The 20,244-nt window shown below is 41.2% G+C and overlaps 2 protein-coding genes across 2 annotated transcripts in view; both read right to left on the bottom strand.

Moving 5' to 3' along the window:
- LOC115760491 overlaps positions 1 to 16,556 on the bottom strand; it is an 82,404-nt gene extending 65,848 nt beyond the window's left edge. The window contains 7 exon segments of the mRNA XM_030701842.1: positions 56 to 301; positions 625 to 741; positions 1,678 to 1,783; positions 1,868 to 1,976; positions 5,089 to 5,280; positions 7,887 to 9,676; positions 16,001 to 16,556. Coding sequence (XP_030557702.1) covers positions 56 to 301; positions 625 to 741; positions 1,678 to 1,783; positions 1,868 to 1,976; positions 5,089 to 5,280; positions 7,887 to 9,252 — 2,136 coding nt within the window. The 5' untranslated portion in view covers positions 9,253 to 9,676; positions 16,001 to 16,556.
- Positions 16,557 to 18,489: 1,933 nt separating this feature from the next.
- LOC115760859 (metchnikowin) lies at positions 18,490 to 18,767 on the bottom strand. Its single transcript, XM_030702412.1, has one exon. It carries the CDS (start codon positions 18,755 to 18,757, stop codon positions 18,587 to 18,589), a length of 171 nt encoding a protein of 56 aa, XP_030558272.1. The 5' UTR covers positions 18,758 to 18,767; the 3' UTR covers positions 18,490 to 18,586.
- Positions 18,768 to 20,244: the final 1,477 nt, after the last annotated feature.

Raw genomic sequence — 20,244 nt, 5'->3', positions numbered from 1 at the left:
CTGCAGTGGCAACAAATTGCTGCACGTAGCCATAAATCGAGATAATGCGACTCACCTTGCTGGCAATTACATCGGCGCCCTGCAGCAGCGAATCGGAAACAATGTTGCATAGGTCGTTGTGTATCTCCTCCAGTTCCTGCATCAATTGTGGCAATGTGTCGCCGTGATAGGCCTCCAGCATGCCATTGGTGGCATGCAACTGCTGCACGTACGCATTGTGCGCATCAATATATTCGGTGAGCGAGTGCTGGCTGGGATTCTGGCGATGTGCCATGTGGCATTGCTTGTAGTCCAGGCGACACTGCAATACACAGCAAAACCAAATGAAAACCAACGGAAAACAATAAAGAAATGTACAATTATCAAGGGGCATGCGACAGCATTGCGTATGCGTAATGCATATATATATATATATATATGACTGTGTCGTGTACGTGCGGCTTAAAGTCCTTTTCTGTTCTTTCATGCACGACTGTAGCCACACGCTGAGCCGCTTAATAAGCCAACTGCCAGGCAACATTAAGTGCAGCTCATTAATAACAAGCGCTTGACATGCCACTTAATTATGTTGCAAGTTGTTGTTGCTGTTGCTGTTGCTGTTGCTGCTGCATGTTTATAACGCACCTTTGACAGCTTCTCTTCAGTCTTTGCGATTATAGTCTCAAAAGACTCCCTGTGTGTAAAGATTTTGCGACTTTGAACTTTGCGATGAAAGGATTTATCCAGCATTGGCCGTGACACCTGCGAACATACAAAATGAAAAGAAACCAGCATGAAATAAATGCATATTTTTATTTACGTTAATTAACTTTCCACCTACAAGCGCTTGGCGCCTTCTTTAAGCCGCATATCATGAAGTCTTTCCATATGTTTCGACGCATGGAGTTTTTTTTTTCTTTTTTTGTTTATGCAAATCATCATGCAAAATGCAAATGAAAACAAACAAAATACAGCACATAAAAAATATAACAAGAAACATAATAAAAACAAATAAAGCGCGACTCGCAGATATCCCTTGAGGTATGAATAAAAAACAAAACAAAAAGCGGACATAATTCAAGCGCTTATTGAGCTCATTTGGCAAAAAGCAGTCAGATATTGTTATGAACATAATTAAGCAGTTGTTGTTGCTGCGTTTAAGCATACCTAGGCTTGAGAGCCTAACTCTTTCAAGATATACTATTACTATATTACTATATAGCTAAACGGAAAGGAAGACGGACTAGCATGGTTAGCTTGAGTACTTCGGATGTCGACTTATTAAGTCTTTTGTCTATATATTAGGGGCAACTGCTAACTGTGATACACAACATAGCCTTTGATTAAAATGTTGATAGGCGTTCAAATTAAAAAGAATTACATTATGCGCCGCTTGAATTACACACGCGAATTCCCAGGGCACACTCAAACACACACACACACATGCACTCAGCGCACATTAAGCATAATTAGTCAGTGTCTGACTGTGTGTGTGCGTGTGTGTGGGTGTGTGTTTAATGGCGATTGATTTAAGGATGGCCATTATTCAATTAACGCACAATCTATTTTTGCTGCTGCGGTTAGCTCTGTACGAGTGTAATGTTTAACGAGGTCAACACAACTTATCCATTTAACTGTCAACGCGAGGCAAACACACACACACGCACACGCACACAGATGGGCTGAAAATTGTCTCACCTGGCGGGAGAGCACACTGGCCACATCGTTGCAGGCCTGCGAGTCGGTTTCCGCTTCCTGCAGGAATGTTTCCCATGCCTGAAAAATGGCCAGATGGCAACCGGGTCTGTGAACATAAGCAGCGAACAACAAAAAATTGTAAATCGTTAAGTGGTCCATTGAAAATGGGATATCCAGTTGCAGCGCGTACCTTTCCTTGCGCAGCTCGGCATTCTTTTTGCGATAATTGGACACTAAAGTTTGAAGGGCAGTTGCATGTTCCTCATACAATTGGGAGAGTGATTCGTTGAAATCGGATACTGCAATTAAATCAAATATATGTATATATAAATAACTGTATTACAGGCACATGCACAAATGTAAACCAACAATATGAAAAGTTTGTTTCGCTGCCCACGCACGATCCGTGCACGCTACAACATGTTCTTGCAGTGACTATCGATAAATCGATAACTTGCGTACATAATTTGTGGTATTTAAATACCGCCTGTATCGATATTTGAATTTGAAGGCTGCCAGATCGCCAATTAGATAGTCAATAATGCCATATTTTATAATTTATGCATTTATCAGTGTATTGCCTGCACAAAAACGAACCATGCAAATATCGTAAAATAAATAATTCAATTTAATTTACATCGATAGTATTCGCTTGAAGTGAGGGGCACAGGAAACGAGCTGACAAGCGAGCTAACCTTAAAAACGTTTGCAAATTCGAAGCAGCACTCAATTTGCATTGAATCAAAGCCAGAGTAAAATTGTGTATTTTATTTAGGAGTCTTCTTTTTTTTCGTTTTTGCGTAAACCAGCCCACAAACCCATTACACACCGGCCAGGACTAGCCCGAAGTCACTATGCGCATACATAATGTGGGTTGGGCTGTTCGTTTTTGCCTTAAATTTCGTTAGAAATTCTATAAAATGTTCCCTCACAAATAAACGAAAGTTAGAACTCAGTTGTTAATCCGTTTTTTCAGACAATTATTATAATGGAATTGGTAAAATGCAACATTTTGCGACCATGCAGCATCATCCGATAAGATTTAAGCTGAGCCGAGTTAAATTCAAATCTTTGTATAAAGAGCATCAAAAAGAAATTTTAGCATTTAGCAAAAGTGCAGCAACAAAATGTTTCGATTGTAGCAGCAAAGTGCATTAGTGTCGACTACCAGAAGCTCTGCTCAAGGCTTTTGCCCAGCTTCGGGAGAAAATGCTCACATATTTTGAGTGCCAGCTGAATGTTTAAGCTGCAATAAGCCAAGGATTTAACTGATTTTTAGTAGTCCAGGTATTTCATCAACACAATGTGCGCGCTGCCCTTCGCATGCCGTACGCTGCGTATACTTAATGCGAAAAAGGCTGCTCGTAAAAGCATGAATAGCTGCGTCATATGAGAAAACTGTCTGTCATCGCTGTAATCCATCACATTTACGACTATTTAAATATATGTTTATATATGTAGCCGGGGGCTGGCTTTTAACTTTTAGCCGACCCGCCGTTACACCGGCCCGGTTAATGTGCCATAAACATTTTTTTTATTGACATGCGGCAACAAGTAGCCGCATTATAGCAGCTGCATTTGATCAAAACCTGAGCAATTTTTAAGCCTATTTGACTGACGTCGGCAAAGGAAATTTCTAGCAACGAAATCGAGTATTTCCCGGAAATGGCAGCAATCAACTTCTGGATATCGATACCTGCAGCTGCAGCTGCAGCTGCTCCACTGATTCTTTGGCCAAAGGCAAATCATGTATTGGCCTTTGCCCTGTACAAAGAAATGTTATTAAAAAGTTTTCCCCCAACTCGCTGGGAGAGTTGAAATTACAAACGGGTGGCCCAAATGCAATTTCTGCTCAGTTTGTGTTTGTTGCTTTTGGCAGGCTGTGTGTAACTTTTAGTGACACAAGTCAAAGTTATGCTCGTGCTTTGAAATGTTGTGCGTCCTGGCAGATGCGACAAATAACGCAAGCAAGTGTAAACAAATCTATAGCGCCTGACTGCGAGATACCCTGTAAGTTATAAACTAAATATCTTAACATCAATTTCTACTTTTCTCTGAACAAACTCAATTGTTCATATGTGTCGATATCATTACGCTCGATAATATCATGAGCCGTGCAATAGACCGTAAGTAATAGACAGTGTTACCAGCTGTCATTTTAAAAAAGCAGCTAAATGCAATGTTAATAACAGCTAAATAAGCTTTTTGAGCATATAAAAAAGCTAAAGCAGTTAAAAATGCTTGTTTCCGGCTGACGTTTATTGGAAATATTGTCATTTAGCTAGAAACCCGCTAAATAGTCATCTCTTGTAAACACTTGTCTCGATCTGAAGTATAAGTTCATTACAAATTGTCCACAAAATTTGTATATATCTCTTCTTTACTGCATTTACGCTCTGTGAATTTTCATTTCAATTAAAGTTTTGAGTTTTGTTTTTCATGTGCAGCACTTATTATTTATGGATTTGTGTTTTGATCTGCTTATAGAAAACTTTGTTTGTAATCAACTTTCGTACCACACAGCTTAAGTTTCTGTTATGGCAAAAAAGTTGCCTAAGTCTCGAATAAATTTTTAAAAATAAACGTCATATATTTTTACAATTTATTTGCTGTTGCTGCCCGCTGTTTGCAATTGTTTTCGTCGTTTTTTTTTTCTTTTATTATTTTGTTCTGCGTAAGAGAATAAAGCGTAAGAATCGCGTAAATATGGTTATTCATGGGAATGCGACAGACAACAAAAATATTTCATTAATTTTTCTTTTTTGCACTGCATTTTATTTCCAAGAAAAAAGGGAGCTGTGAATGCAAGGAAGTGTATTATATTTCTTCTTTCTGTTGCTTTCTGTGAATTATGGCACCCATTTGCTTAATCACAGGGTATTAAAAATTGACAACATGCCCGAAGGGTCAGAATGCAGCATGTGTGCTAAAGTTGAAATAAAAATATAGAAACTTTCAAAGAAGAAGGTCCAAATAGTTGGGGGACTTAAGCTGTAAAGCTGACATATCGCCATGGCAGCCAGATGTTCAGTTGCGTTATTTATGTAGAGTGCGGACTTGGAAACGTGTCCACATCAATTGAATAGATTTATGGCGAACAATCTCAAGGTATCTGAGCATGCGGCAAAACAAAGAAGCGCTGCGATTCAAATCAATAAGCCATAAAGCGAGGCCATATAAAAGAGACAAAAAAAAGCAGCCAAAACAATCGAGAAACTTATCAAATAAAACACAATACCCGCCCACATACAAGCAGACACTCCCAATCACACGCCCACTCCCCCACATTATATAAATTGTTTACTCGAGCACGAAAATCGACAACACAAATTTCCCGATAAACTCAACTGCTCGCTTTATCCGCAACTTATGCTGATGTCAATAGATTTATGTAGTTTATGCGACACTCACCTGTTTTAATTAACTTAAAGTTGACATTGTTTTGGGATTTGAAAGCCTCGTTCAAGCTGCTGTGACTGTAATCCTTGAGCACACCCTGATAGGACGCCATGCTGCCCTGGGGGCTAAGGGAACCACCGCGTGGTCCCCTCCACCCGAAAAACTTACGATTTTTTGGACCACTTGAAGATTTTGCCAAAGAATCTGCGCATGAATATAAAACACATTTATTAAACATTTATTACAAAACAAAACAAAATCAACTTTATAATTAATTCAAAACAAGCAAACGAAAAATGTAAATGAATTAAATTGAAATTAAACAAAATGTAAATCAACAATTAAAATAAACGCAAAACGCAAAATGCAAACAAACCAAACCGAAAATGTATGCAAACAAAATTAATTTCATATCAATTTAATCGAATCTCAACCGAAATCGAATCGGCATACGAAAAAGCTGTCGAAAAAATAAGTAAATAACTCAAATGAAACAGTTGCCCGTCTGGGGTAAACGTTCGGTTTCGGTGCCCCGCCCAGTCCTGCGCCCACCTCTAATAATTCCGGGCATCTCACAAATTCTTTTCGTTTGCCTTTTTTTTTATTTTTTTGTTACCTCAGTGTTAAATACGGCCATGTATTCAACTGACGTGCCAGACAAGCTGTCCACGAGGGGGCCTGAAGGTGTCGAGGGGTGGGGGGTCGCGCGCAATCAAACAAATCGCTGCCGCTCATATTTATGCATAAATAATGAGTCGGAGGTGGGCTTTGGTTTGCTTGGCCCTGGTTTGGCTGGCATTCCCCGTGTATGTTCAGTTAGGCAAACGGAAATTTCAAGTGCTTGGGCGCCCATTACAAAAGTCAACAAAACAGAACCGAACAGAGCCTGGGAGAACAGAGTCGGGCTAGAAACGGGCGCTTACAAGATATTGTCGAGGCTATCCAATTGCGGCTCCTTTCAAATTCAATCGATAAATGAAGCGTAAACGCTTCTATTTTTCTTCGTTCTTTTTATTTCCAGCTAAAAGGCTTTTGGGCGCATTTGTTTGACTGCTTGGAGAGCTCTAGCTGCTTAGCTGCCCAATTGTCTGACCACAGACACACATACTCACTCACACACACACACAAACATGACCACACACTCACACGTAAATGGCAAAGCTGTCCAACTGTGCGGGCGCACGTGGCGTATGTGTGCTTTCTTTGTTGCCCGCAAAAGTGTGCTATAGAAATTATTTAGCAGCATCGAATTACACACTGAAGCCACACTGTGCCCCGCTGTGGACATGATGAGACATTTCGACTGCAATTTGGGGGCGGCATAAACAGGGCGTGGCCAGACAGCATCCCGTGGCTCCACAAAACGATCACGTCTATGCAACCGCACGCTGTTGATTTAGTTTCTGCTGCTGCTCCGGCTGGTCATCAAATTTGCCGCGCTCTAAGCTTTAAAATGAATTCCTAGTGGGTTTTGCGGCATCTTAAGGCGTGGCTGACGTGCCGCCTCCTGGCGCCAGGATGCGCACCAACCGTTGTTGATTACACTTCACGCCCTGCTTAGCTTTGTGCGCTCGCTGCATTGCGAAGGCGTTCAGCGAGGATATGCAGCATGCCTCCTGCCTGATTGTTTGCCCTTTGAAAGCACTGCACAGCATTTGCCAAGGAATTATGTGCGTGTGCCCATTTCGAAGTGGAAAAACGCGCGCTCCAAAACCCTGTTTTGCCTTGCCGACGGGCACGCTATGCAAGGTTAAATCCTGCCAGTAAGCATGTGTGTGTGTGTGGTGTTAGTTTGTGTGTGTGTGTGTTTGTGTGGGAGCATATGCAAGCATGCACATAATCCACTTAGCATGCAGAGAACGCGCGGACGGACATCATTGCATGTGTGATAAGAATTAGGATAAGACGGCAGGCAGTCAGCCTGCATTACAGTTAAAGTCAAGCGACTAAAGCACTCGACTTGTTCTCTGTTTCTTTTAGTTATGTTTTAACTCTTTATAAAGGTAACTATGCAACGGCGTGAGAAGAAAAAAACGTAACTTTGGCATGCAAAACGCTTGCATATCCTTGCAGGAATTATTTGAGCATGGCTTCAGGCTCAGTCGCACATTTGACAGCTCTTTTTTGAATTGATAATGAAGATTTAAAATGCTTTAGACTCACTTAGGTATTGGCAACTAGATATAGGAGACTCTCCTAAAATAATCTTTAAAATTGCTGAGACCATTCTTGAATAAATTCTATACCAGATTCTAATAAATTCAATTTTAAATTTTAATAAGACACTAGCAAAGGATTTGAACCAGCAACTTTACTTTTCAATTAACTAAGTCGTCTGTCGAGGACTGCAGAAATAAATATACGAAAAGAGTTGGATTTCAAAGAAACCTTATTATGATTAGACGAATAAACAATGTTGGCTATTTAACTTGGCCTTAGAAAACAGCTTAAGTCTCCAGCCCATAAAATTTACTAAACCTCTAGCAAATGCTTAACATTTGCTTTAGTCCTGCTATTTATCTCTGACAAAGTTGCGAATTTAACGAACTTAATCCCTGCAAGGTTATGGCAAGCGCCGTAAAAAATCATGTTTAACAACTGCAGAGCGAAAGTTGCAGCGCTTTGGCTGGTTATGCAGTTGTCAATCAATCATTCATTCAATCAATCAATCAATACGCAACAATTTCTACGAGTTTTTTTTGTTTTTGGCAGCTTGCGCAGCAGCAGCAGCGGCAGCGGCAGCGGCAAAAAGAACTGTAAACAATTTGATTAGCTTGTGAAAGAGTAGTTTTTTTGGGGGCACCTGTCACCTTTGGAGTGCGCCGCACCGCCACCAGCGCTGGCCGGAGCAGCACCACCTGGCGCCGGAGCAGCGCCGCCCGCCTCATCCCAATGCTCCGCGCTGCGGGAGCGCGCACTGAGCGCACGCTCCCGTTCCTCGCGCGACAAACGCGCAAACAGACCGCCGCCGCCTGTGCCCCCGGCTGTAGTTCGCGTCCGCGGCGTGCCATAGACGCCCGCATAGTTCTCCAGCGGCGGCGAGTGGCCGCGTCCGTCCGCTGTCGCCGAGTGGGGCGTGCGCGGCTGCAGCTTGATGACCGGCTCGCGTGCCTCAAAAAATGCATCGAAGTTGTTTTGGCGCAGGTTCTCGCTGCTGAAGACCGGATTCTCGACATGCACATGCACATCCTCGCGCAGTCGATTACTCTCGCGCTCACGCGTATCGGACGAGGTGGAACGGCCAAGTCGGCCCAGCGGTATGTGCAGCTTGGGCCGCAAACGGGATTTGCTGGCGGTGGGCGATTTGCTGGGCACACTGCTGCTGGCTGAACATTCCGGCGGCAGATCCATTGGTGACATGGGTCGCCCCCAGCCGGGCCCGAAGTGTGCATGTGTGGGATCTGGCGAGGGTGGCTCCAAAAAAACGCTGGGACTGCGCGAACGTGCCGTGACGAGAGCACTAGACGCGGCTGCTCCATAATCGATCAGGCGTCCCTCCTCATCGAACGCGCTGCCGCTGCGCTGGAATGGTGCGCGTCCAGATGCTGAGTTGCCGCCGCCTTGCATGTTGGCATCATTATTATACATGGACGTGCTCAATGGACGCTGATGTGGCAGCAGCCTGGGCGAAAGCGGCGCCTGCGAGCGATTGCTGCGTACACTGGACCGCTTGCTACCGCCGGAGTTGTGGTTGGAGTGCGTCAAGGAGGCGCGCGATGTGCGTCGTGTGGGCGTGGGTGGCAGGCTCTGCGACTGCGGTACCTGGGCAGCCGTCAAAGGCGGCTCAAAGCTAAAAAAGTTATTGCCGCCGGCCTCGAAGAGTGGCGACTGCGGCTGCTCCTGTGGTGAATTGGACGGCGTGGGCGCCGCTAACGTAGTGGGAATGCGTGACGGGATGGGCTGTGCTCTGGTGACACCTGTGGCTAAGCTCGACGACGGCGACCACTGTGCTGTGCTGTACGAGTCGTTGGGATAGCTGGTGGCGGCGGCGGCGGCGCTTATCAAGTTGACGTTGGCGTTGCCTTTGACGTTGGAGCTGGTTGCGGCTCTCGCTGGATACTCGAGGGGTATGAGCGGCTCGCGCAGGCAGTCGAGTGTGGGTCGCGGTTTCACACGTGGTGCAAGGAGACCATATGTCATTAGGATGAGCTCATCGGCGGGATATATTACGTACATTCCTCAATGTACCCATGTGACATGGTGGCAGCTCTCTATGAATTATTATTCAGAGCGCTCGGGCCAATCCCTAACTAATCAAGGTTATCAAGTTAATAAGCTCTAACTAAATGTGTTAACTATCGATTTAGGTTGCGTGTCTTTTTCTCGAGGATTGGGAAGTTCTATTACAGTTACAGTTCTTGCAGTGTCAACTTGTCTTTTATAATGTTGTTTTTGTTCTGTCTCAAAGTCTCACTAACTGAATTTCAATAAACTAAAAAGAGTTACGTATGGTTAATAATTAAATATATATATATATAAGTATATGGCATAAATATATTAACTACTTGGCGCGTACTTTATTCAACTTGGGTTTATCACAAAGCGAGTTCGAACTTTTTGGGATCGTGTTGTCATTTAGAGCGTTGCATGCTGGCCATAACTGCAAGAGAGAGAAAAGGAGAGAAAAACAAGATTAATTATATGCCAACAGAAATTCTATCTTAGGCATGCCGAATTCAAGATACTCTTGTAGGTTGCCCTCACCACAAGCCATCTGATATAGTAGGATTAGTGTTAGAATATTTAATTAATTTAATATAACTTAAATACAAAATTCTAAATCTGGGTTGCACTCATACAACAAATACTAACGGGTCTGATTTTCTTATTGAACAGTAATAATCCATCTCTATTAAGCGCCATTTGCCACCGGTTATTTGTTTAGCATACATTTGTTAGCTTACACTCATTATAGGACTTTAGCATTAATTAGAGCATGGATTTATCTCGTTTTAATTAAACATTATATGCCAGCTGTAATAAAAGTGAATAGTAACCAACTTTGACCACAAACATTATTAAATTATTTCGAATTTCGCATTGCTTCAATATTGTGCTCATTAAATTTGTTTAGCATTTGAATTGAATTACGAGCGAGAGGTCGGATTACTCTGCTCTATCTCTCTCTCTCTCTCTCTCTCTCTCTCTCTGGCTAGAATTCGGAACAGTCAGCCGGGACAGCGCAGCTGGGCAAACTTTGCGGCAGTTGGCACAACAAAGTTGGGTAACTTTTCCACATGTCTACCAAGGCTAAAAGGCCCACTGCCCGTGGTCGGGATACAGAAACACGCGTGCTTGGCCCAGCTAGTTAAGAGTTTTTGCGGTTCCAGAGGCTCATAATAGAGCATTTAATGGCTCTGAACTTCACACAAAATTAACAAGAATTATGTACTTAGCTCTCTGGCGAAGCTGAAACTCGAATTACGCGCATGAAAGGATTGTAATTATGCTGAGCAGCTATTGGGAAATTGATGAGCCAAATTAAAAGGAAATGCCGAGCTAAATGCAAACAAATTGATTGTAAAACGTGCTAATTAGGCAAGAGGAAGCAGACTGGAGTACGAATAGCAAAGCTGTCAAAATGATATATAATATAGGAAGCTTTTCACATAACGAAAGCTGTTTACGTAATAATTACCAGAGGAACCTATTGTAATTGCCAAAACAAACAGAAGACTTAAAGCAAAGTTATGTTTCTGCAAACTTTGCTTATAATTCGCAAGCAGTTAAGGCGCAAACCTGATTGAAAGGTTAGGCTGAAAGTGACGCAAAAATTTAAATTGATATTAAAACCCATAAATTATACTACAAACAATTTATACAACTGCCTTGGCAACTTAACTCAAACGATTTATGACAAAGACCTGGCTAACCTATTGGGTACATAAACAAACAGAAAAGCAGAAAAACTTAAGTAATATTGTGATTATTTGGCCAATGGCCAGCTGAAATCTACACGGCATTGAAATCGCATTACGCAGCGGCTGTGAGTACGATTAAATTCGTATTGTCATAAGCTGGCAGACCTTGCACGGATCCGAATCTCTACTGAAAAAAACCCCAAGCCCGAAATTGCATCAATAAATAAATAAATCAAATGAATGCGCGTATAAACCATGAAAAAAATGCATATACTATATAAAATTTGAGGGCAGTTCGCGTTAAAAAGAAATCACGCAAATTTAAATGCAAACTGAATTATTTATAAGATGTAAGTTGCAATGCCTGGCTGCGGATCTGTCTGCGTGTGTGTGTGTGTGTGTGCGAGGTGTGTGGCAGGTCAGCGCACACATAAATAAATAGGCCAGCATTGGCTGCAGCTAAACGTGCCAAAAATGGGCTTTGGATATATATTTATATATGGGAAATGGGTGAGGCAATGCGATAGCTGCTGATTATGATGTTGTTGATAATAATGATGATGATGATGTAAGACTGATGATGCACTGCACGTTAGCATACGTATATGCAAATATTTTCTTTCCATTTGCCCAGCAACGCACACACCCCAACACACTTACACACACACACACACACCCGCCCGCGCTGATAATTGAATTGTTTTGCAGCACTTTAGCAGCTCGTTAAATCTGTCAACATTGATCAATCATTCTAGGGAGGGAAAGCAATTCAGCAAAAAAAAAAGAAAAATGGTGAGCTTCACCTTCATCACACGTAAGCCAAGTCAGGCAACAGCTGGCAACTGTGGGTGTCAAATGGGTTGGCTTCGTCCTGGAAAATCTGTGAAGTAGCGCGCACGATATGCCAATATGCCAGATGCGCGATGGTAATGTCATAAAGCAAAGCACAAAGTGAAAGCAATTTTATGAAATGCACAAGCAACAACAGCAATAACAATAATAAACGCCATGGGCTACTTGCTGCCATTTGTTTTGCCATAAAAGTGCAACGGTAAGTATATAAAATTAATTAACTACAAAAACAATGCATCCAATCTGACGCTGTCTGGCAATGGGACTGACAGCGCCACAGCGCGGGGGCAGCCACTGGGGCAGCAACCAGCTGCGGAGGGGGTGGTGTGGCCGGGGCAGGCGCACACTGGCAGCCTTTAGCTACTTTGAAGTACTTGCGCTTATCATTCATGGGAAGCTCAGCATGAAAATGAATACACAACTAGCGGCAAATAGCTATTTCAAAACCGAAACGAAACCTGAATGCACTACAATACTATCTTGATCTAAAATAACACAGAATAACTTTACAATATCCTACTATGAAAATGAAAGAGCTTTAACCAATATAACTTAAGCTTACATAGCCCAGCCTTACATAGCTAACTTAAACTTACTAAGCTTAGCCTAAACCTAACTTGACCTAACCTAACCTAAAACTAAACCGAACCTAATCTAACCTAACATTATTAATCTAATTTAACCTATCTTAACCCTATTAAACTAAAGCTAAATCTTAAGCTAACCTAATCAAACCTAACCCTACTAAATCTAACCCAACCTAAATTAACCTAATTAACCTAAGCCCAAACCTTACCTAACTTAACCTAACCTAAACCTTACCCAAACATATCCCAGCCTTAACCTAACTTAACCTTAACCTTAACCTAAGCCTAAACCTTAACCTAAACCTAAACCTAAACCTTAACCTTAACCTAAACCTTAACCTAAACCTAACCTAACCTCAACCTAACCTAGCGCAATGCTTACCTAAGTCATATTTCGAAACAAAATGAACTAATTTTTAGTCCGGTTTGGGTTGTGCTTTAATTTATAAAATGAAAGCAGAAGTTCTTAAAAGTTGTTCATATACTTTTATTTGGAGCTTCGTCGGAACGTGTCCTGGAGAAATTTGATACAGCTTCCAGTTTGTCTGTTTTCTACACTCGAATACAATAAAAAAAGTTGATAGGAAAACTTTTAATGAATTTTATTTCATTTAATAAAAACATTATACCTGAACCTCGTGCCGGCTAACTGATACTTATTGATTCTATAAATAATAAAATACAAATCAAATGGTAGCTAAAGTGTTTCAGTTTATTTTATATTTCCTGGAATATGCATAAAATGATTACTCAGCTCGAAAGATTTATTCGCCTATGAAAAATCCAACCCAAACGCAACTGTCGAGCAATGCGTATGATTCAATTTATATCAAACTGAATGAGTTTTCCTAAAAAATCTCAGCCTCACTCCATTCATGTAGAATAGCAAAAGAATATTACTCTACTCTTTCGAATCGTTCTGGGCTGCATTTAATCAATTTAGATCTTTATTGAAATACCTTTGCCCCATACCATGCATGCAGAATGCCAAATGATTATCATTCGCAACATTCGCAACATTCAAGGATGTATTCAATGAATTCAGATTTGTATTTGCGTTATTCTTTTCATGCAGAATGGCAAATGAATATCATTCGACTCATTCGCAACATTCTAGGCAGTATTCAATCAATTCAGAATTGTATTCGAATACCTTTGCCTCATTCCATTCATTCTGAATGATTCATTAAATTATTGATGCCCAGCTTAGACGAAAATAGGGCATTCTTCGAATAGACAGCATTCATAAGTAAACTGACAGACAGTTGGACATGTGTAATACACTTGGGTTGTATGTTGTATATTAAATGACAAAGCCAATATACCCGACGGCATTTGCGGGGCATATCATAATCAGGAAACACGACGGCAACGAGCAGCAAACAAAATGTTATAAATAAATAAACAAGCAGCGCCGTTGGGTTCTACAGCTGCTGCCGCTTCTGTTGTCGCCGCTGTTGCCATTGCTGTTGCTTTTGCTGTTGCTTCAGCTGCTTGCTACATGCTGCCCGTATCATGCTCAATGCCCAACGCCACCCCCAGCCCGCACCCCGCCCTACACCCACAGCGCCCTGCACCCTGCCCGAGCTGTTGCTCAATGCAATTTTGGCAGCCTTTGCATTGGCAGCCAAGCGACTCGTCGACCTGGGCAGCGAGGAAGCAAACTTGACTCAAGTGCATTGTCAAGGTACGAGGGGCACACTGTGAAGACCCGCACACACACAGACAGCGAGATACACTTGCAAGAGATACATATACATACATAATTACATGGCAGTGCGCCCATATAGCTTGAGCTGAAGCTGTTGCAAAATGTTTCTGCCATGTGTGTGTTATATATATTTATTTTTATTTCAATGAACTTGTGCACATAAATTAACCAAATTTTAGTTCTTGCATTGCTATAAAACAAAATTCCTGAAATGCCTTGCATTACACCAGTAGCTAGCAGCTACTTCACAGATACAAAAGTATCTCAGGCTAATCAATTGCATAAGCCTGCCTTCAAGCACACAACTCTTAGCGCGCAAATCCCATAAACCAAATAGATGTTGCTCTTCTTTTTTTCTGTTCTGCTTGCAATTTATATGCCTAATACCTTATAATTCCCTTATTGAAATGCGTTCGCTTCGGGTAGCTCGGGCGAGGCACAGCACGAACACAAAAGTCGCAATCGCAATGAATAATGACAGGTAGTATATATATCAGAAAGGGGGTGGGTGGGGCTCTGTCGGTGTCAACCCTCACAAAACGTGCTGTCGAAAAAAGCAAACTCAATTTATGAAAACATTCATGCAGCCAAACACACACACACAGACGCACATCCGACCCCCACACACACACACAAATTGCGTATGCGCCGCGTGAGCCCGTTTTGAATCTACGTAGACTTTTGCACCTCCCCACAACCCATAAGAATCCCCCCTGCTCAACACACACACACACACACACACAGAAAGCCTATTACCGTCGCACGTTTTGCTATCATATATTGTACATAAATAAGTGAATAAGTCGTGAGTATTTTTACACGGAAATGGGTCCACTTTTCTTCAGTCAGACAATGCCAAAGCGCATTTAACTAATTAGACAGGCCATTCATAAGGTAAACAAACTGATTGATTGGCCCATTTGATAAGCTGTCATAAATGCCAAATGGCCAGAAAAAAACGGTTATTATTGTGTTGTCAAAAGACATTTTGCGTACCCAGAAATTCTATAAATATTTTATTGATCAAAATGAACTCAGTACCAAGTCAATTTTATTGTCCAGGCAAATAATTCGTAAGCGTATTTAAAGCTTTGTTGATGCAAATTGCAAACAGCTTCTTACTGCAGACTCGTAATAGGCTTTGTTTTGTAAGAATTGACTTGCTATATCTCAGAGCAGACGTAGTTATATTCGATAAAAAGAATCTACTTATTGTACAACAAATTTATTTGTCCCAAAGCTAACTTGACTAAACTCTTTATCAAAAGCCGAGTTGCTATAGCCCTGTTCGTCTATCTGTCAGAAACGATCGGTCGAAAATAAAGTTCTCGTAACAAAAACTAAGCTTAACGCGGCATTTATAAGTTTTACTAGAAACCTATCAATATCGGAGCACTATATGACATGGGAACATTTGTTCAAAAAGTAGTTTTTTATAGAAAGAACTTTTTAGCTTAACAATATCTATTGACCAAGCTTGGCATTTGCTCCCTATATCGGAGCATTATATCATATAACTGCCATAGGAACAATCGGTCGAAAATCTAATGTTTTTAAACACAGCATTTACTCGCTTCACGAGTCTCACATATCTGTTAAGCCCTAAGGAAAATATTTACAAGGATATCATTTCCTTCTTTGAAATAAAAACTTTTGTTGTTATTTTTAATATTCTGAATAACTTTCCCTTTCTTGTTTGGCTTACAAAATGTTGACAAGATATATATATGTAAACCTCTTTTTTAAAGCTTACATATAAAAAAGTTCATAATTTAAATGTTGCAAGCAAAAAATATGCCAAAAATATGTTAACACTCTGGTTAAGCTCAGTTTACCTCCAGCTACAGCTCATATGTCTTAAAGGATAATAAATATTAGCGCTTGTCTTACATATACGTCTAGGTGGTACTCACCTTTTAGAGCAGCTGCAATTGTATTAAGTGAAATCCTTTGCTTGAATTTATGGCTGACATTTTAAGTTTGAAACGGATTTAGCACAAATTATTGCTTATGATTTATGACACGTATTTCTTGCGTATTGTTTGCACCAAAAATCAATTTGCTTTCGTTTGCTCTGGTTTTTTTTTTTTCTTTTGTGTTTTTGTTAGTTTATTTATTTGTTGTTACTTGGTTGTTGATGTTTCGCGTTTCTCGTAGCTCGTTTAAGTCGATTTAACAAACTCAAGAGGCGTCCAGTTGCCGCTTTCCACTTTTTACGCGCGTCTAGCGCCAGATATCGCATTAAATATATATATCTCAATATATATATATTTCACACCACAGAGACGGCACACCACAATACACATACACACACACACGCGCACACACTCGCGCGCGCGAGCACGCACACTCACGGCACACACAGCCAAGAACAGACGCTCACAGCAGCGCGAGGCATTCAACGACGCCGATCGACGATGAATTTAGACTGAGGCTCAGCAGCTTGTAAGCATTTCAGTTGCTATTTTGACAATATTTGTTTTTGTTCCGCTTTTCTTTCTTTTTGCTGTGCTTTCGTGCGATTCTCATGGCTCTTCGTGTGTTTACTCTGCGCATATTGTTATTATATATATATGTATATATATTTATTTAATGGTATATATATACGCTATATAGCTGATCTTATCAGTTCGATTTTACTTGCCACATTTTTTGCCCAGCACACACTCAGAGAGAGAGAGGGAGAGATGTGTCTACGATGTGTTTATTGGCCTGGCCAATATACGCGGCGTATACGTGATGTACAATTTGCTGCTAAGCTGTTTGATTTGATGACGTCGCCGCAGAGCGTCGAGCGGCCATCCAGGCAATGACGTCACCGTTTGTCACAGCTGTCACGCGCACAGTGCACACTATTTATAGGTGACACGGCCGACGTCGACGCCGCAGCCGCAGCAGCGGCTGTTGCTGCTGCTGCTGCTAATTTTCGCAAGTGTTTTTCTTTGCGCTTTTCTTGGATCTGCCGCGTCTGAAAATAGAAGGCAAAGCAAAAAGAAAAATTGTGTGTGAAACTCATTGAAATGTTTGCGCGTACTCAATTTTAATATACGCAAATAAAACTGGCAACAGTTGCTGCCACAGCAGTCCGAGCTGTGGGAGGCATCACTGCAAGCTGATTACTCATACGCCCCGCTGGCGCGTCAGAAACAACACAAATTAAATTGCATTAAATTTATAAATGGCATCACGCGCTCATCCAACGCCAGATGCGTAAGTGTCAACGCACAAGCAACAACAACACACACACACACACACACACGCACACAGGTGAATGCATCTCCGTGTGAAGGCTTCGCTAGCCCAATTTCTAATTATTATTTATGAGGCCTGTCAGCAGGGATATGGAGACCACGCAAATTCCCAGCATGATACAACGCTGCCAAAGCTAACAAATTGGCCCAATTGGTGGAGGAGAATTCACTACGGCCAAGATTGGCCCCTGGAAAGCACGTTTCATGCTAAAATCAAATCGTGCTTTTTACATGGTAGCTGATGGGATGAAAATTTCCGAAGAAAACCAAAATTGCAAGGAAACTGCAAAATACGCTCTACTATATCGATTTTCAAAATTTACATTTATGAAATTTGCAATTAACATATTCGTAACATATAAGCCTTGATAACATCGCTAATGTGTTTAACTTACTAACAACTAACAGAAGATAAGCATAACACATTAATGCTACAATATGTAATGTTATTGTGTAACATTATCTAACAGCTGCTTTACATAATAAACAAATGTTACAAAGAAACATTTTCTATGATACAAATGCCATTGAGCAAATGTGCTATAATACAAATGTTAGGAAATATCGCACACTATAAAATGTTACTGAATGATGTGCTTAAAGAATGTATGTTATGTTATGCTTCTCATTCACATAACAGTAGCATCGACATTTATGCTACACATTGACTAACAGTTACGTAACATAAGTATGTTAATAACAGTGCCCTGTAGTTGTATTCGTTGATTTTCTTTTGGCACACGCATTTATACATAGCTAAAAGCACATATTTGATTCATCTACTAACATACAATGTTAACATTTTTAACACTATTATTACCTAACAGCTACTTAACAAATGAAAGTAACAGAACGCTGCAACTTATTTATTTATTTTTAGCCCCAGACGTTGTCAAGCTTTGGTTTGAGTGGACTTCCCCTCGTCAACACAGCTATTAATGAGGGGCTTTCTCGTCAGGCCCTTGCTACCCGCCCATTGACATTTTTGCACTGCCAACGATGACTGTCAAGTTGTGAGCAAGCAAATTTCAATTATGACTTTGCAAATTTTGTAGCAACAGTAAAATGCAAACTTTGGTAATTGGTTGCGCTGCAACCTGCCAGGTAAAAGACTTCGTAGACATAGCGAAAGTACACAAAATGTGCCACACAATATCAATAATTTTATTACGCACAGGCCTTTGATGTTCAGCTGACTTTAATGACATCAAATTAAACTAATGTGTTAACGACATCAGCACGTCAGAGCTATATGTACGGACCGGGCCTGGGCTGATTGGGATTGAATGGCGATGGTCGGGTGTCAAACGGTATGCGACCCTCATGATGTCGCGCCTCGGTTAGCGACAGGTTCAGGCTCAGCACCAGCACCAGCAGCAGCAGGGGCAGCAGCAGCAGACCACGCAGATTAAGTTGCATCTTGTCTTAAAGTCAGTTGTTAGTTGATTGATGCCACAGCGCCCAAGTGGCAGGGTTTTTATACGCAAAGCGGAGGCAACCGGGGGGATTTTTTGCTGTTTTTGTTCGCCAGATAAGCTTTAAATGCCAGACGGGGTCAACTCAGCTGGGCTGATAACTATTCAATGCGGGGATGCACAGCCGAGCACAAAAACTGAGAAAACGAAATATGAAATGTGCTGGCTGAATATTTAGGTTGCGCCAAGGTCGCAGCCAAGTGCCCAGGTTTCGCCCCGAATCAAACGACGTTGACTGCCTGCCTAGTCAGCAGCCACTTTACGTTGTTTTTGCATTGCAAATTACTAGCAACAACGACGCCATTCAAAGGCAACGGCAACATGCGTCAACACAATGCCACGCCCACTGCAACAAGCAGTTGCCCTCGTGTCTAGCTAAGGCGAGCTGCTGCTGCTGCAGCTGCCACTGCCAGAGCCCCCTTTGGCTCTATTAGAGCACTTTGTTAGTTTTCCTCTGGCAAAGGCCGTGTTACAGCAGGCAGCCTCATCTTTGGCGCCCTTTCGAATGCGCCAACTGACATTTTCAGCAAATTTTCCCATGCACTTTACCATTTGTGCGGTTACTTCAGTTTTATGCATACCCTGCTTGTACAGGGTATATCAATTATGGGATGGCAAGTGTAATGCATAAAAGAAGATATATGGCTTATATGGGAGATGTATGACTTATATGTAAGCATATGTATTATTTGTAAAAAATTGGTTTTGTTGAAAGGATCGAGCTACTATATCTTATAAGTAGCTGCCTTGGGATCGAAAACTTAGCCTTGGGAACGATAGATACAAGATTAGGCTCTTCTTTTTTGCTCAAGATAAATTGTTTAAGCTTGCGTTTAACGAGTTTTAGCATGCGCCTAATATAATAACAAAATCTTATCAACAGTCGAATACAATATCATTTATCATAAGGCTCTACATTAAAAACCTGCCAAGATATAGATTCTTTTAGAACCTTTTTTGTTTCTTACGAATTCTTGACCAAACGCAGCAATTAAAAGCTTCGCTGTGCTGCGAATCTCTCGCACATTAAATCAGTCTGCCATATTATATGGCGCACATTAAAACAATTAGGCGCAAATAACGTTTTCGCATAAAAGAATTTCTACGCCGCATAATAGTGTATTTAATTTTCGGATTGCCAAACATTTCTTTAGAGTTTTTTTTTTTTTTTTTTTTTTTTTGATTTTCTGACCGCATGGCTCATTAGGTTAAGCAAATGTTTGCTGTGTACGCAAAGAAAATCAATAAAAAGTCAAACCGAAATGAAATTTATGTGCAAATCAATTTATATACAAAGCATATTGTCTATATAGACGCGCACAACATAAATCGAATGGGCCATAGCCACAAGATCAACCGCAGCGGGAAAAAACAATAAAATTGTGAACAAAATGAAAGCGAAAATTTGTACAACAATAACAACAACTTTTA

This window comes from Drosophila novamexicana, unplaced genomic scaffold, assembly GCF_003285875.2.
Source record: "Drosophila novamexicana strain 15010-1031.04,08,12 unplaced genomic scaffold, DnovRS2.1 tig00000462-arrow-pilon, whole genome shotgun sequence".
In the NCBI taxonomy this organism is placed as follows: domain Eukaryota; kingdom Metazoa; phylum Arthropoda; class Insecta; order Diptera; family Drosophilidae; genus Drosophila; species Drosophila novamexicana.
The sequence above is the reverse complement of the archived record's forward strand: the minus strand, read 5'-3'. Positions and strand labels throughout refer to the sequence as shown.

What these genes read in the sequence shown, in the direction of transcription:
- LOC115760859 (XM_030702412.1), bottom strand. Translation starts at nt 18,757, where the DNA reads ATGCAACTTAATCTGCGTGGTCTGCTGCTGCTGCCCCTGCTGCTGCTG.